Source organism: Anarrhichthys ocellatus, unplaced genomic scaffold (assembly GCF_004355925.1).
Source record: "Anarrhichthys ocellatus isolate YVR2014 unplaced genomic scaffold, GSC_Weel_1.0 scaffold48, whole genome shotgun sequence".
NCBI lineage: Eukaryota > Metazoa > Chordata > Actinopteri > Perciformes > Anarhichadidae > Anarrhichthys > Anarrhichthys ocellatus.
The window spans coordinates 331,113-349,549 of record NW_022280078.1 but is presented as its reverse complement, the minus strand read 5'-3'; the positions used below and the strand labels follow the sequence as shown (position 1 = coordinate 349,549).

Sequence of the window (18,437 nt, the reverse complement as noted above, 5' to 3'; positions counted from 1 at the left end):
TTTTTGACATTTAGAAACCAACGTGGCTTAACTAAGCTGATATCACATCTGATTTCCATTTGAATCTTAAAGATCTATCTAGTGTTTTCATTAAATTCACAGTGGTCGTGATTCCTCTGAATGCAACCTTCCAGCTAAATAACCACAGCTCATCACCCAAATGTGACCGAGTTACTGTGAGAGTGTCACAAAGCTGGTGACCTCACTGTAACGAACGTTGTGTTGTGCCAGATATTGTGATCCACACATGTCGTACTCCTACCCTTTCTTATTGTACATGTGTATCATGTTTTGGAGCAGGCTAATGTTCCTGCTATACTTTGTCTTACTTTCATAAACGCATATTAAAGCTTTGTCAACGAGCCTAATTGTAAAATCTGTCGAGTCCCAAACTCACCTCTGCTGCGCCAGACAAAATAATTGCCCTCAGAAACTACACAGGAACTTGAACCTTGTGGAATAGATGAAGCTTCAGAAAGTTGCCCCAGGTAGATTGTAGTGTGGTGTGTAGACTTCCAGGGGTTAGTTGCTTCTACTGAATTCCAATGATATAGAATTACTTGCTTTAAAGTCAGGTCATGATGTTGCATTCCCTTTGTACCGCTAGCCAACTCTACATTTCGGTCAATTGTGAATTTATCGTTTTGCCTGCTAACGCAGTAGCATTGCACAACTTGTTAAGATAGCTTTCATATAAGCTGAAGTTGTTTGTATCACTATGCCTTCTATATAAAGAGTTGTTATGCAAGTAACCTGTTTTACCTCCTTTTTCCTCATTTTCCATTGGTCCCTCTTCCCTGCCTCACCTCTCTCTCTCTCTCTCTCTCTCTCTCTCTCTCTCTCTCTCTCTCTCCTCATCTGTCCTCCCCTCCCTCAGGGCTTTGAACCCCCTCATCAGAGCGACACCAGGACGGTCTATGTGGCCAATCGTTTCCCCGAGCATGGCCACTACGTACCGCAGCGCTTTGCTGACAACAGAATCATCTCCTCCAAGGTACCAAATGTCGTTAGAGCCAGTGTTGGTATTTTCTACTCTACTTGAGATGCTTTATGTACAGATAATAATCTGGAGTTCTGGCATGGTGGGAGAAAGATAAGGCGTTAAGCATGATTTCTTTTGGATAACGGGATCAACTCGGACAGAAACCGGTTTGTGTTGGTTCGAGGATTAGAAGGTCAGTTGGAAGATTGACTGCACAAAAGGATAACAGAGATCATGCTGGGGTGGTTAAGTAGTTGATTGAATAAATAGCATTAGGGTCAAGTCACCTAGGTTGGATTTAATTGATTCTAAGTCATGCATTTTTAAGAAACTGAAACACCTCAAAGGTTATTCTTGGTGGAGCTGTAAAAGTCCATTGTCTAAAGAGAGAACCTAAAGTGATTAGTGGTCTATTGTCAGCGATGCAGTGACAGGATTACTACAACAATGTGACAAACAGTTAAACTTAATATCCTTCAACAACTAATCTGTGGTGTTCAGGTTCTTAAAATGTGCCTGTTTAAAATATAGTCAGAAATAGGCTACTTTTACCTGCCTTATATGTACATGTTTGTTTTTTATTTTACTTGTTCTTAAATGCATTTCCATCTGGCATTCATGAAGGATTAAAATACAGTCGGGGTGTAAAGGTACACACATTAAAGTTTTGTTCATTCTTAGGAGTTACAGTTTGGTCAGTCAACCTATTAATTATACTGTTAATAAACATTTTAAAATAACTCGTGTGCTTTCAATCAGTCCCCTTTGTTTTGGAGAATAAATCACCACGTAGGCTAAATTGCAGTCCAAATTTGCGGGCTCATCGGCATCTTGGCGATAGCCTAAAACTACATCCCTAGTCTCAAATATGGCTTTATGAAACCCACAGATACCATGCTTAAGTAGCCTTTACCCAAAATGTTGTTTCCTTTTTCTCTTTCAGTACACAATTTGGAATTTTGTCCCGAAGAATCTGTTTGAGCAGTTCAGAAGGATAGCCAACTTCTACTTTCTCATTATCTTCCTTGTACAGGTAATAACACGCACAAATGCACACACTCCATTTTGGGTTTTTTTGCAGGTATATGTTGGCCTCTCATATGGTGACGAGTCAAGTGTGACCTCAGTCTTCCTGCCCTAAATACAAATATGCGTGTGTGTGTCTGTTTGTGAGTGAGTGACTCATCGACTTCTCTGGACCAGTAGCGAGACAAGTCTGCTTCTGTATTAAGACATTACACCCACACGTTCAGTTGTATGTGTGTCTCCTCAGCGATCCCTCGGCGTTGGGCCTTCACTACGCATCAGTCAGCCTGTGCTGAAGGAGGATTTGGCTTTCAAATTTTTCAGCCTCTTCCTGATTTATTTGGGCCTGTGTAGTGAGGCCTGAGCAATCGACTTCACTCTGTCTAAAAAGCTCTCTTTTCAACCACTTGATTTGTCAGTGGAGCTGAAGTCAGCTTAGTCCCAAATCACTGAATGGAGGGCCTCTTTTCATCCTGACATTGTAAACATGATGTTTTCTTTAATGGACAGTTTGACCCTTTTTAAAAGGCCTTAGATGGATTCCTGTTGTGAACTGTTATCTCCCTTATCAAACCAAGTAAAGTCTTGGACTCGTTATGGTTTATGTAAATTCTTAGAGCTTCTTAGAGTTCGATGTTTGTTGCATAAGGTGTTAATAGAAGTGATTTATTTTCAAGAAAACACATTGTGTGAAAGTTTCCATTTGCCACGCCTCCTACAGTCGTTGATAACTAACTCCTCTTGCATTCTTTTAACCTGCTGGGATGGCGGGTTTTAGCAGAATTTGACGGAGTAGTTACCCTTTAAGAGACAGGGTTTCACTTGTCTAGTTACTAAACAATACATCTTACGAATGTGGCTCGTATTCTCTGTCAACTATCAGGAAGTAGATGCAGATGTTGCCAGTGACTACACTCTTGTTGTAAGGTTAAGCAAGAAAAGGTTCAAATGTAATCCAGTAAGTAATAAATAAGAGGACGTATCACTTTGCTTCCATGTTCTCTGTTCCAAGTTCTTCACTAAACTATTATTATAAGCTAATCTGCAAAAATTGTTTTATGTAGGGTGTTTTAAACATTTGCAGAGAAGGATGCTTTTATTTCTCTATCGCTGAAGTATGTTGCTGCTTTTGAAGGTGTGTGTGTGTGTACGTGTACTGAACTGACCTGACGGTTAACCTTTGGAGGAAGTTACAGGGATTTCCTGTGTGACATATCAGCCACTACTTCTCTCTGTTGTCTTTCTACTTCGCTTGTTTTCTCTCTACCAGGACATACACACTTTTACTGAGTCTCTGGTACCATTTGTTTCCCCACTGCACTTCCAGTTTATTAAAATCTCTTCATAACCCGCCCATATATTTATCTTTCCAGTTAATGATAGACACCCCTACTTCCCCAGTCACCAGCGGCCTGCCTCTCTTCTTTGTGATCACAGTTACCGCCATAAAACAGGTGAGAACACGAGCACATGATAGCTTCCTCTTTGTGGGGCTGAAAATAGGGAACCTACGTGCGTGCAGTATCATTAAAGGTAGATTAATCATAGTCAACATATGTTGTTTCAACTTAGTTTAGTCTTCAGTTGAATACAAAGTGATAAAGACAACTTGAACCATTCCTGTAAATTTCTTCAGTCACAATGTCAAATATATGAAAATGTGATTCAGGATGCTTTATTTACAAACCAGTACATTTTGAATACCTTTAACAGCTATTGGTCCCTTCAGTTGATCAGTGACTAGTTGTGTCTTCACCGCGTCGCCGCTGTTCACCAGTAATGCTCTACAGTTGATGTATGTGATCGATGGCTGAACACATTTCTCCTCAGGGCTACGAGGATTGGCTGAGACACAAAGCAGACAACGAGGTGAACGGGGCTCCGGTGTTTGTGGTTCGCAGTGGAAGTCTCGTACAGACGAAATCCAAGAACATCCGGGTAAGAAAACTACACCCTAGATATAAGCTTTACTCTTTGTTTAAGAACATTACCTCGACCAAAGCGAAGCATTATGTTTGTTATTGGGGGGGGGGTAACTTAAAAGTACCTAAAAATAGTTTGTTCGCAGCTCACAGCCAACAGCCACACATACCTTCAACTTGGCTGTTACATTCCTGGTACTAGTGGGGTTTCTGTAGAGGTAATCTGTATAGAAAGATGATGTCAATTTAAAAGAGACCTGTTTTATGTGTTAGGAATAAGGCTTTTTTAACTTTGATACAATATTAATACAAACGTCTATCTAATTTTTCTTAATAAGAACCTGCACACAGTGCTGGTACCTGTGTTGAGCACCAGGAGCAAAGTTTTCATGCAAACAATAGTATGACTGGTGTGTGATTTGCATGCCAAATTAATCAGAGCACACAAAGCCAAATTACCATGTTACTTGCTGACGATCAATGCAGCATTTAAAAGGATATTCGTGCAGCGCTCACTCCACAAAAGACACACTGGGGCTCATCACTTCCAGCAAACCTCACGGAGAACAGTGAGGGCAAAGCAGCATCACTGATCTGTTTCAACCCAAATATTCTCTTGTCTAGCTCAGCTTAACACACTAAATCTGTTAGCACGTTGTTCACTACCCAGCCTGTTTGTAACCGGCTTGGTAGCAATGTTATCTTCACGTAACCGGTCTCTGCTCCCTGTGTATGTGTAGCGGCTTAGCCCAGCACTCAATGAAACACAAGAGCAGAGGATATCATATATCGGGTGAAATTTTAGCAGCAGCGCTCATAATTCTGCAACTGTGCTGCTCACGTTAGTTTGGACTTGCCATGACTAACCCCAACTTGCTTCTTAAATAACAATGACTAAATAACAATGACATGTCAGAAACTAAAAAGGGAATCATTGATCTTTTGTATTTTTTAAGGTTCTTTTCTTAACAGTTAGTTAGCAACTTTGAATTGAATATAACACCCTTGCCAAAAAAATGTATTTAACATGTAACAAAACAGTTAAAAAGTAATTGAAGGCATACAACTTAAACAGTGTGTGTGTGTGTGTTATTTTCTGCCTGTGTGTCCAGGTGGGGGACATTGTTCGTGTGGCTAAAGATGAGACGTTCCCAGCTGACCTGGCGTTGCTGTCGTCGGATCGTGCGGATGGCACCTGTCACGTCACCACAGCCAGCCTTGATGGAGAAACCAACCTTAAGGTCTGTATATCAGAATCCAGTCTATTGCCAAGTAGAAGTCAAGCTTTGTGGTATTGGTGCATAGACAAGAACCAGGGATATAGAACAGTAAAAATCACAATAAGAATGTTAGAAAATTCTATTTAAAAATGTAGGATTTAAAAATATGTACAATGTAACTGGAAGAGGAAAGAACAAGGCAGAGATGTGCAAAAAAAACATGCTCTTCAAAGATATGTGAGAATATCTGTTGTGGGAAAACATTTAACAGACTGTTATTACTTTTTCTGGTGCAAACAACCATGGAGTGTAAACAAACAAAAGTTACATTCAGTTTACATTTTCATCCTTGAGGTCTGTGTGAATGCATTTCCTTCCTCGTAAAACATTTACAAAACAGATTTTTATCGTGCGTGCGTGCTTGTCTGTCTGTCCACAGCTAAACTAGATCCATCAGCCTAATAGCTTCTGTGCTCATTTATGCTCAAGGACTTTGCGGAGATTCACATTTTTTAAAATCTATTTAATTGACTGTTTTATGCCATCATTGACTGTTGACTCCTCACTCCACTCAAACCGCCGGTAGGGTTCTTTGTTGGTTGCTGCGTTTGTCTGTAGTTCCTGCCACCAACTGTCGACCAATGGAATCATGGTAAACCAACAACAGGATGTAAATCATCTCGCTAACATGGTTGAGTGTGTGTGTGTGCAACCTCATGCTTACAAAAACAATGTTGTCGTTGTGCTACTGGCGGTCTGAAACTCCACAGGGTACCTTTTAACTTGTGTTGCTCTGAAGCATTTCATCATTGAGATTCATTTTAACTTTTTCTTATGTAAATACATTTTTTGGGAAATTACTCTTTGATTGGTCAGAAAATATAGTTTGATTGGCAGACCTCTGGGTGTCTGTCACATGACTAATGCCAGCCTGTGAGTGTGCCAGGTGTATGCATGTCCTGGTCTTTAAATTACTTTGATACCATAATATAATTTCAATATTTTACATATTGTGTTTAGAAAGTCCCCACCTCACCCTCACCCCCACCTCATCCACACAGTCTTGCCAGAGGCTATGTTGCTTAATTGCCTCTCTAACGAGATGTTGGTGCTTGTGTAACAGTGTATTTATACAGCATGGTGGGTTTTAAGTGTTGCCCTAGATATGCGTTTGTACAATCTTTCAACCTTTTGATATTTTTATAAATTGCTGTCAGCTGCAGCTGTTTGTATGCTGTACTGTATAGTACAGTAAAACTGCAGTAGCACACACGCATCATGCTAAACCCAACCTGCCAATACTGTAGCTACAGTACAATTGGATCAGGTTTATCTGACCAAATATATATGACAAGTTTTGGCCCAGCTGTTTTGGGCAGGGTCAGAATATGTTTGGTGTGTTACTCAAACATTCAGTATTTTTTTCCACCTGTTGGTTTGCTTGAATAGGTTACATTTACCCTACATTTGACATTTTCCCTCCTTCGTATAGTCAGAATAGCAGGCTGTAGCTCTAACTGTTCACGGGTTGCAATGTCTTTATTATCATCAGCATTAACTGTATATTTGTGTGTTGTGAATGTGTGCAGACTAACTACTCTGTGGCGGAGACGGCAGAGTGTCAGTCGGTGTCACAACTGGAGGCTCTGCAGGCTGTGGTGGAGTGTCAACAACCGGATGCTGACCTGTACAGGTAATGCGTACCTACGTGAACACACACCTTCAGGATGAGCGCACAAGAAGTCCAACATCAAGTCACATGTAATAAACAAAGGATACTCCCCGTTAAACACATACGAGAGCATTACAATGGATCATTTCAAGTCCTCGTTTCGGAAGGTTTTATTCTAGCTTTTTATTTATAATTATATAACTGTAACACTGCAAGTATAGATGATTCTTTTCAATCATTTGTTTTTCTGGGATTCCCCGTAGACCCCTGGCGGTCTCCAGACACCACTTTAAAAGCCATGTGACTCAAACATGGTACAAATGCCCTGTCGGAGATATGTTATTAAATGGATGATGAGTTGAGATGGCTTCATCGCCTCTTCAACAACCCCTCTTCCTCTTGTCTGGCTCAGCTGGCTACTTTAAAATCGATCAGTGTATTTTTAGATCAGGCAGTTTGTTTCGGTAGCAGTTATCTCCCTTCCCCCCCCTCCCTCGGTCGCTGTTTCCCTCGCTCTCTTAACATTCACTGCATTTAATTAAACCAGCTAGTGTGAGCTTTCCGCGGTGATCTGCTTTCTTCAGCATCATATTAACCAGAAACCTGGTTTCTTTAATCAGGTTAAGGGATTAAGGAAGACCTTGGTAGTATTCTGCTGTCGAAGCCTGGTAGTATTCACTATACCAGGTTTCTCATGGTGTTATTATTATATGCGTGCATGAGCATGGCAAACACTCCAGATAGGGAAAGCATCACTGTAGCAGCAGGGTGAAAAGGAAGGTCTGCACTTGTTGTAAAGCATCCTTTTTTTGATATAGTTTAATTTAAAGTCCAACTGAAACTGATATGTTATTTATTGACAGTTTCCCCTGCTTGAACAGTTGTTTCTCTGTTAACATTTAGACACATTCTCACAGTGACAGAGAAGCTGTTCGCTCCAGAGCTTATTCTTTAGGAACTCAGTTAGTCCAAACGCTCCAAAGAAAAGCTGTGCAGACTGCGTAGGCATCGATCTAATACATATAAAATACATATAAACACAGGTTGTACAGTAAACACGTTATTGAAGTGCATGTGAAAGCCTTTCTCATATTTCTTGCAGTTACAAGATTTCTTCCAGTCGTCTGGTTACCTGTGTGAACGTAGTCGGTCTCTCTCACACCACTCGACTAAAATGCCTTTGGTGTTTTCCAGGTTTGTCGGTCGGATTACGGTGACTCAACATGGAGAGGAGATAGTCAGGTGAGACCAATGATTTACTTTATGGCTGTGTGATCAGGCGTAAGGCTGATAAACTGACATCCCCAATAAGGTGAGCATTGGATACATGGTCTTCTGATTAGTTTTAAGGATAGTACCAAAGTTACACTATGAGACAAATAAAAGGGAACAGTGGCTGAGGGTGACGCTTTTAGCAGAGGGTTACAAAATGTTAACCGCTGGTCTAAAGAGACGAAGCTGTCTAATGTATTTAATCAGAGGGAATAAAATGTGCAGCAAAATGATTCATTAACAGATGTATGAGACACTCATAGACTGTTGTTGAGTGTTTTATATCAAGACCTTACTGTGTCTCGTTTGTGCCAGAATCCTAATGCCACATCCATCTTTCTCTGTATTTATGCTGTTTTTGTTTGCGTTTACATCAGGTCGCTGGGTCAGGAGAATCTGCTGCTGAGAGGAGCCAGGCTGAAAAACACCAAAGAGATTTTTGGTAAGACAATACAGTTGAAACTTATAACAGACATAATTCATTCCTAATCAACGCGTACATTCAGTACGCTGTATTGATAAAGTATTTCTTGCAATGGGATGTTTCCAGTTGAATTGAAAGAGAAAGACGAGATGTAGCTGCTCAAGAACAGATTGCTTCTGAAATGCTTCCAGTAGATGTTGGAAGCATTGATGATAAATAGCCAGCTGTAACACAAAAACGAGCCAAACTCAAGTTGACATTATGAGTAGGACAATTGACTTATTATCATATGGCTGAAGTTTGGTTGTGTCAACCAATGACTTTTCTAGCAATGCTTCAATAGTGGGTTTGAGTATAATGTTGTAATTGTTTGACATGGAGACGTTGAGCCAATGACCTACCATGTAAATCATGTTTCCTATGTTCTCATGCACTAGTCGGTTAATAGTCTAATATCCCATAAGCCCGGTATAATACTTCAACCAACTGTGTTGCTGCAGGTGTGGCAATTTACACAGGGATGGAGTCCAAGATGGCCCTCAACTATAAGTGCAAGTCCCAGAAACGCTCTGCAGTAGAGAAGTGAGCACTTTCCGTTGTCTCTGTGTAAGCAAAAATGTTGCTGTTTTAGGATGTGGTTAATTTAGCATTCAACTTTAAAACATGTTCCTGTGCCAGGTCCATGAATACCTTCCTCATCATCTACCTGGGCATCTTACTGTTTGAGGCCATCCTCAGCACCATCTTGAAGTATGCCTGGCAGGCTGAAGACAAATGGGACGAGCCTTTCTACAACCAAAAGACTGAACAAGAGAGAAACAGCAGTCCGGTAAGTCTTCTTTTGCATTAAGCTTCAGAATAATGCCTTCTTATCGATCTCCTTTTTGTAAGTAGTGCAGGCTATCAGCCCCAGAGATAGGATGAGGTAAGGTTTTAGTTGACGTTACACTTCTGTCTCTCTCTTTCTTTCTTTTTTTCTCCACTTTCACCACGCCAAATAATAATGGCCTTTTTCTCTCTACTGCCAATAGAAGTTAATAGAGAGCGTTAGTGAAGACAAAAAGATGAGCCCACGCTTGAATCCACATGTACACACACAGAGAGTGTGCACACGCACACAGTTCTTGAAGGGTGCTGGTAGGGCGGTTTTAGTGTGTCTAGATTTTGTGGCAAGGCTTAAGTGAGAAAATGCCATTCATGGGGACAGTCTGCCAGCCTATCAGCCCACCTGCCAACGCTAATCAGTCAGAGAGAAGAGCAGCCTCTATGTATTGAGACAGAGGGGGAACAAACACAGTCCAGTACAATCGCCTCTCTTCCCCCTGGAGACAGAGAGAAGAATACCAGCAACGAATTAATGGCTGTGTTTTCACATTTAGTATAACAGGTGCTCCAGAAACCTGCTGGCCCTGATGCAGTGTATGTGTACCCTTTACCGATGATCGCATGTCTCCACATTACAGCTTTCTCCTCTCTCAAGAGAATATATTGGTCCTTCAACAGACTGAAAAATGTCTAAATTTAAGGCTGTAAGATTATAATATCCATGTCCATTAGTTCCATTTCTGTATGTTGTTTAGTAAGTTAGGCAGAGCTCAAGTCCAGGTCTAACATGTCAAAAACCTAGGTTTTGTATGGCTGCTGATACTTGCTCACAGTGGTCTTCTCTCACTCTCCTTTCCTGTCACATAAAGTCATTAACTCCTGTAATGGAAATGAATTACCCTGACTGTTTGAGGGTCAGTGATCAGACCATCAGTCTGTGTGGCTTAGATGTGTATTAAGCATTTTCATTTTCCAACCATAGGGCGCTGTCACACCTAACCTGTTTGGTTCGATTAAAACGAACTCGGGTCCGTTTGTACTGTTAGTACGATTCATTTGGGCTGAAAGCGGCAATCAAACCTTGGTGCGGACCAAACAACCGGACCGAGACCACTCGAAAAGGTGGGCCTCGGTCCGCTTCCAAGCGGACTCTGGTATGGATCGTTTGTGGTGTGAAAGCAAATTAACCAACCGCAGGGTTTAATGCTGGGAAATATGTGATTTTAGCATGATTTCATTGCATGCATTACAACATTGCCAAGTGCATTTTTGTATTTTTTTTATATCAGATGAAACACAGCCAATGTTATCCATCCATCCATTAGTTTCTGCTTATCTGGGTCCGGGTTGCGGGAGCAGCAGGTTTAGGAGGGTGTTCCAGACACTCCTCTCCCCAGCAACGCTTTCCAGTTCCTCCTAGGAAACCCCGAGGCGCTCCCCAGGCCAGACGAGTCATGTTATCTCTTGAGCGTGTTCTGGGTCCACCCCGGGGCCTCTTACCTGTTGGAGGTGCCTGAAAAACCTCTAAAGGGAGACGTCCAGGAGGCATCCTGATCAGCTTCCCAAGCCACCTCAGCTGGCCCCTTTTTGACGCGAAGGAGCAGCGGCTCTACTCCGAGCCCCCTCCGGATGTCTGAGCTCCTCATCCAATTTCTAAGGCTCAGCCCAGACACTTTTCGGCCACTTGTATCCTCGATCTCATTCTTTCAGTCACTACCCAAAGCTCATGACCATAGGTGAGGGTCAGAACGTAGATGGACTTGTAACGTGCACCGAACCGCCTGTCCATCTCACGCTCCATTTCACCCTCACTCGTGAACAAGACCCCGAGATACTTGAACTCCCTGATTCACTGCTTGTTGCCCTCCTCTTGTGTCTCATTCTAATAAAATGTACTCTCATCCCTCTTTAGATCTTGAAGTTCATCTCAGACTTCTTGGCATTTCTGGTCCTCTATAACTTCATCATCCCCATCTCGCTCTACGTTACTGTGGAGATGCAGAAGTTCCTGGGTTCCTTTTTCATTGGCTGGGATTTAGACCTTTACCACGAGGAGAGCGACCAGAAAGCCCAGGTCAACACCTCTGACCTCAATGAGGAGCTGGGACAGGTAAGGACTACAAGTGCAGGAACACGTACATGTAGCATGGGAGTAAAGATGCATATACCTTTACCTGAACAGTGTTCGGTTATGATATCATGTAGTATGTTTAATATAATGTTTATTGTTTTGCAGTAAATATGCCTATTTGGATATGAACCTTAATTCACTCGTAATTGTATTTAAGTACATAATGAACACATAAAATGTCATTCTCATCGGATAAAAGGGAACTCGAACTGTGCCTCGACAACATAATACTCGACTCACGTGTGCATCTTTGTGTCTCTGTTTCCTAGGTGGAGTACGTCTTTACAGATAAGACGGGCACGCTAACGGAAAACGAGATGCAGTTCCGTGAGTGTTCAATTAGCGGAGTCAAGTACCGGGAAGTTAATGGCAAACTGGTACCAGAGGGAATGTCTGACGACTCACCAGACGGTTCTACGCCTCACCTGGTAAATCTCATTACACTCATTTTGTTTTGGAAGACACACACACACACACACACTGTACATAGACACTGTTCTTACTTGACTTAATAAACCTAAAGTGTTAGAGATGTCTTTTTCCCTTAGGCCATTTGTGTAATCAACACTAGATAATTGGTACGATTTCGGGTTGTCAACAGCATGTGAATAATACGTACAAACATACAGTATGCTCATCATTAGCTCTTCACTCAAAATCAACCCGTCTCACTTGTGTTTACAATGACAAACAGTGTGTCCCTGTATAGAATAAATAATGACAGCGTCTCTTTCTCCATCATCCCTCCTTCTCCATCCAGATTGGTGATGAATTGTTATTTCTCCAGGCGGTGTCATTGTGTCACACAGTTCAGATCAGCTACGACCAGCCTGACTGCCCGGTTGGGGGAGGAGACCCATTCTCCCATGCAAACGGTTTCTCTTCCAATCACATGGAATATTACGCCTCTTCACCGGACGAGAAGGCTTTAGTAGAGGCAGCAAAGAGGTAAGCTTACATTAGAGCTCCATCACTACTCTTCTGGAAATGTACTGCTTAGGTTGAAGAACCTGCTAAGCCAGCCGGTCGTCTAAAAGGTGCTCCAGCCTTTATCCCCGCTGTTTCCACCAACTATCACCACTGAAACCCATTGCTCACACATGCCTCACATAATTAGGAGCAGTTGTGCTCTATGACCAATTGAAATCACATGGGTGACGGGCGATTCCTTGTGTATTCCTTGCTCACATGAGTGAACTGCATTGAGCAGGGTTACCTTGTTGTTTACTCTAATATTGCTGAACCATGGCTGACACAACAGCAAACGCTACAAAGTTCGTCTGTGACCAGGCAACAATTTAATGTCCGTGGAAAGGTATTCCAAATTTTATGATCGAAGTAACGCGGGTGACTGTGTGGCACCCATTTCAATTGTCAGACTCTGTTCTTTTAAACAACTTTTTAAGGATTCATGATGCACAGAGTCGGCGATCCTGGCCGATGTCGTTTTCACACCATCAAATTGAATTATGTCAGGCTGTGAGGGGGCTGCACCCGTGACCCAGTGCCTTCATGCTCCATTGAGCCACAGACAGTGTATCTGGGTTGATTTAAACCGAAAGGAGACTCTGTTGGAACCATATCCCTAATAGTCGCTCATAAATATAGCACTCAGTTTATGTTACGACACCATTCATCTGAAATGTGACACTATTGGGGATTATATATCTGTGCACTGTGTTCTGGTGTTCAAACCAATGGCTGATTTGTGTTGTTTGATAAAGTGACTCAAGTGTTTAGTCACTTCACAACAAGAAGGTCCGAGAATTGATCAACTGGTTTGGCGTCTTACTCACGTATTTGTTCACCTGCATTTCTTAAGGATGTCCCACCTCCATGACCCTGAGGAAGATTAATAAATGGATGAATTAAGGATCGACGGACCTATTTTCATGGCAGCACAAGCTGTGCTCTCACCGTTTGGTTCTTTCCTGTCCTTGAATAGGCAGTGCAAAGCAAGTTGTTGGTATTTTGGTGGAATTATACAATAATGCTTAAAATGTACGTAAACCATTAAAACCGATCAATCTCCAATTTGTAGATGATTTTAAATCGCCACCAAAATGAACGTTTAATGTGGTGAAAGTAGGAATGCCAGTAAAGCAGTCTGTAAAATACGATGAGTAATTGTCACAGTATCTGTCATCCACAGCTGCTTTATAATGTGTGAACAATTCAGTTAACGATGTGTGATGTAGTCATTTACAACATGAAATACAGTGTAGTTAATTTATTAAGGCTAAAATAGTGTGGGACTAATTTCGATCATATAAATGACTTCATCAATATTTTAGTATTATATATTTTTATCATCCTATTACAAATGAAATAAAAACCCACCCCCTCTTTCCTTGGCTGCAGATTTGTGGTCGTGTGTGTTTGCATCGTGTTACTTTGCACCATCCAGAGAGCAAAACGATTTCCTGAAGAAGTGTCTGTCAAGTTGTTGGGCGGTTGTTGTCATGCTTCGTTGTGATTGGCTCAACTGTTTCAGAGGGATGATGCCCGTGATGTGACTGGTTGAGTGTACTGTGCCACCTCACACAGACGTTTTGCACTTTGCACCGCTGCACATACATTAACCAAAATAGCAGATGCGCTTGGAAACGACCAAACAGTCCGTGTGCCCAACATCTACCACTTTACCCTGACTAGCCTGAGGGGAGTGCAATAGCTAAACAGTTTTAAGTTTTAAAGGCCTAATCCCAAACTCCTAATTGGATCTTCACCCAGTATTTAAAGTTCAAAATGTCCATTTCCCAAAGAGTTCTAGCTTTAACTGCTGTTTGTTTTCTCCTCAGGATCGGAGTGGCCTTCACTCGCTGCAGTGGAGATACTCTGGAGATCAAGACATTTGGCAAGTCAGAGAAGTATGTAGAACCCTGTTAATCTCTTCAATGACAAATGCACATGCAATAAAAAACACAACATGTAGACTGCAGACAGAACGGTTGTGTAACCTACCCGTGAAAAATAAATGTTCACGTCTGTTCTCTGAGTCTCAAAGTTAGCTTCACACGAGTGCCTCTCTCTTCTTCCCCAGATATAAACTGCTCCATGTGTTAGAGTTTGATGCTGACCGCAGGAGGATGAGCGTCATTCTGCAGACTCCATCAGGTAACTACACCTGTAACTAGTGCTTTTAGCATTGTTCACAAAAAATTGCCTGCAGTAACCGACAATGAAAACCTGATTATATGGTCAAATTTAAGGCTGGAGATTAAAAAAAAAAATACATTAAAATAGTTTTAAAGAGTTCTTTTTTTCTGCATTTGTCTTGCTGTCTTGACTTTCAAGGTGGCAAAGTGCTGTTCACCAAGGGCGCAGAGTCGGCCATCTTGCCTTTCACTACCAGCGGTGAGATAGAAAAGACGAGAGTGCACGTTGACGAGTTTGCTATGGTGAGATTTCATTGTGTTTTTACAAAACTTTAAAATGTGTATGTTGTCTCAAAAGGTTCTCCAGCAGCTTGCACTATTACTGCTCTAAAACACATCCATTCAGCAGGTATTGGTCAGCAAACTTGCATCACATTTGTTGCAGAAAACCTTGGCGTCAGAGGAGTTGTTGATACGTTTGCCACACTTAATAATATGCATATTGAAATCCTTTAGATTTCAATATTTATTTTTCCCCATACGAAGATGGGTGGACAAGCAGACATTTGAGACGCATTGAATATATGTAATACTCGACTCTTGCCTCTTCAAAGAATTTCATTCACAGAAAATCCTCCTCAATCTCCTAATGAAACCTTTTAAATATCTCACTCTGAAATGCGTGTTGATTCATATGTTCAGAATGGCGTCTCTGTGTGCGCAGGCCTGGCATTTCCCCGCGTTGAAGTAATTACTTTTGGCTCTGTAGCTCCGTGTTCCCATTAGACTGTAAATTCGTCACCACAAGACACACACACACACACACACACACACACACACACACACAGAGAGCCCCAGATCATATCATCGGACGTCAGTACCCAGGAGTGGGTGCTCTATACTGGGTTGATTTGTGTTCGTCTCCCCCTCAGGCTGGTTCTGTGATTTAAAGCCAAGCTTTGACAAAAAACAAATCTGCTTTCTCTCTGCTTGCGTTCGTCTCACTTTCCGTCTCTCCTCCTCCTCCTCTTGACTTAACGTTTACCCCTCCTCTCTAAACAAGCTTGTTCTTTCAATTTTACATTCATCATTTCACACCATAACATCTCTTTCTTCATGTTCCGTTTTCTTTTTGTTCTGTATTTCTTATGTTCTGACTCGTGTCTCCTGTTGTTTTCTTCTACCCGTCATCCACCCCTCCCCCTCCCACTGTAGAAAGGTCTGCGGACCTTGGTTGTTGCGTGTCGCCACTTCAGCCCAGAGGAATACATCGATGTGGACAAGCATCTGAACGCTGCCCACACCGCGCTGCAGCAGAGGGAGGAGAAACTGCAAGAGGCATTCAACTACATTGAGAGAGACCTGGAGCTGCTGGGAGCAACCGGGGTTGAGGACAAGTATGGAGACTAACAAATACATGTGAATGTATTCGTGTTGTCACTCCGAAACACTAGTTTTCATCCCCTTATGCATGTGACATCTTTTACGTCAAGTAGGGATCTTTACATTTTCAGTATATACACAGTGTTCTGTTGGATGTGTTTAGGTTACCCTCTTTGCTCGCCCATGATAGTTGTGTATATTAGCTGATGCATACAGTAGGAAGAAGTTGATTTTGAAGTAAATAACATGTAGTTAGTGTTTTATTTATTCATCATTCATGTGATGTGGCTCCAAATTGACGTTTTAGTGCCTCCTGTGCATTTAAAGCCATGTTGGCTGTATGGATGCCGATGTAGGTTGGTCCGTTCTCTTCTTTGATCCAGACTGAAATATCTCAACAGCTGTTGGATAGATAAGGCATGATTTTGGTAAACGTTCATGGTCCACAGAGGATGATCCTTCTGACTGTGATGATCTCCTGGCTTTTCCTTTTTTTGTTTATTAGTGAAATGACTTGTCGAGATTCCCAGAAGGTAAATCTTAATAACTTTGGTGATCTCCTGACTTTTAATTGAATACCATTTCAGGTCAAAAATGTAATTTGTCTAATACTTTATTTTATGACCAAATTTACATTCTCAGTTGCACTTTGTGTTGAGTGGCAATTAGAAAAAGTTAGCATGCTAACATGCTAAACTAAGATTGGGGAACATGGGAAACAAACCTGTTAAACATCAGCATGTTGTAATGTAAATAGCAATATACCATGTACTCAATAAAGATGGGAGTGGCTCCGAGCTACAGAAGTAAAGACTAGATAACCAAACTAAAGATTATTACGTTACAGGAAATAACCGTTAAAGCTCCGTTAATTGTAAAATAGTTTGACAGAGAAAAACTGTGGCATTAAAAAAAACAACAATAAGGAAACGCATGAACCGAAACAGAAAGATAAACACAGTGGACGTGAGAATCTTCAAACAAACAAACAATGTAGTGGGGAGAAAGACGTCATCCCCCCCTAATGAATGTTGATATGCGTTTGCATCAGCTCACCATCTGCTCCTCACGTACTCCTCCCTCTTCTTCCTCTTCCTGCTGCTCTGTTTCTGTATCTGGAATGAATTCCTCCTCCAGCACACATGGACACAATCAAAAGATTTCCTGTATCATGGAAGACAGGACTGAAATGTCCCCTCTGCTTTGAGTCTAATGAGCATAGTGTAATGCTGACACGCATTGTAATATTATATTCTTTGTCTTTTAACCTTTTAGGAATATTAACTGTGGTTAGAAATAGGATAAAAAGTCTGCTCAACACCAGGTTTAAATCACCTCACCCACAACAAGTGTAATACAAAATGTTCTTTGGTTATTTGTTACCTGGGGAGTGATCTAATGTAATTACACACGGGGATCACTGAGAGCTTTGCATATGCAATACATGTAACATGAGTACATGGATTATATTTTGTCTCTGTCAGACTCCAAGACAAAGTCCAGGAGACCATTGAGGCTCTACGGCTGGCAGGGATCAAAGTATGGGTGCTGACGGGGGACAAACATGAGACGGCGGTGAGCGTCAGCCTGTCCTGTGGCCACTTTCACCGAAGCATGAACATCCTGGAGCTTCTGCAGCAGCGTTCTGATAACGAGTGTGCTGAGCAGCTCCGCATACTGGCCAGGAGGTGAGTGTTTACCGATTCCCCTTTTGACCCTTGAATATACACGGTGCATCTTAAAATCCATCTTGAATCTTTGTTTTCTTTTAACAATGGAGCTCTTTAACTATTGGATTAAGAGTTTAGTTTTAGTGGATTCCATTGATTTGATTGATGTCCCGTTGTTACGGTCTGGACCTCAACTTGTTTTTATGATTTACAAAAAAACTTCAGAACCCTGTCCAGTTATTTAGAGGCCAGTTACGTATTAAACAAAACGTCTATGTAGCGAGACAATGTGCTTTGAATTGACAGTAAAATGTAATACAGCATTAGATTGTAGTAGTTGCTAGTGGTTCTTCTTGTTCCTGTCCGTATACACCGCCTCTCATATTCTGTACTTTTCCTCCAGGATAGAGGAGGACCATGTCATACAGCACGGCTTAGTCGTGGATGGGGCCAGTCTGTCTTTAGCCTTGAGGGAACACGAGAAGCTCTTTATGGAAGTGTGTAAAAACTGTTCAGCTGTGCTGTGCTGCCGCATGGCCCCGTTGCAGAAAGCTAAGGTACCAGTCCTCTGCCACACACACACACACACACACCAAAGTGCATTACCCTCACACTGTCCAGAAGTCATTGTTACTATGTTCTGTCCAGGTGGTGCGTCTTTTTAAAACCTCCCCAGAGAAACCCATCACTCTAGCGATTGGGGATGGAGCAAATGATGTCAGTATGATACAGGAGGCTCATGTGGGCATAGGTAAGCACTCACCCCACACACACACACACACACACACACACACACACACACACACACACAC

General features: G+C 41.8%; 1 protein-coding gene across 10 annotated transcripts in view; it reads left to right on the top strand.

Moving 5' to 3' along the window:
* The window catches only part of atp11b (ATPase phospholipid transporting 11B), a 50,285-nt gene that overhangs the window by 10,402 nt on the left and 21,446 nt on the right, over positions 1-18,437 (top strand). For all 10 annotated transcript variants that reach the window (XR_004213535.1, XR_004213534.1, XR_004213536.1 and 7 more), the window contains exons 2-21: positions 878-994; positions 1,926-2,015; positions 3,382-3,462; positions 3,839-3,946; positions 5,043-5,171; positions 6,740-6,843; positions 8,017-8,064; positions 8,472-8,536; positions 9,019-9,100; positions 9,197-9,347; positions 11,256-11,453; positions 11,744-11,902; positions 12,235-12,422; positions 14,276-14,344; positions 14,518-14,591; positions 14,772-14,875; positions 15,788-15,969; positions 17,440-17,643; positions 18,029-18,182; positions 18,274-18,376. Coding sequence is in view for 7 of the 10 variants with exons in the window: in XM_031869646.1 (XP_031725506.1) it covers positions 878-994; positions 1,926-2,015; positions 3,382-3,462; positions 3,839-3,946; positions 5,043-5,171; positions 6,740-6,843; positions 8,017-8,064; positions 8,472-8,536; positions 9,019-9,100; positions 9,197-9,347; positions 11,256-11,453; positions 11,744-11,902; positions 12,235-12,422; positions 14,276-14,344; positions 14,518-14,591; positions 14,772-14,875; positions 15,788-15,969; positions 17,440-17,643; positions 18,029-18,182; positions 18,274-18,376 (2,410 nt within the window). In the remaining 3 variants the exon portion in view is untranslated. The remainder of the gene's footprint in view (positions 1-877; positions 995-1,925; positions 2,016-3,381; positions 3,463-3,838; positions 3,947-5,042; positions 5,172-6,739; positions 6,844-8,016; positions 8,065-8,471; positions 8,537-9,018; positions 9,101-9,196; positions 9,348-11,255; positions 11,454-11,743; positions 11,903-12,234; positions 12,423-14,275; positions 14,345-14,517; positions 14,592-14,771; positions 14,876-15,787; positions 15,970-17,439; positions 17,644-18,028; positions 18,183-18,273; positions 18,377-18,437) is intronic.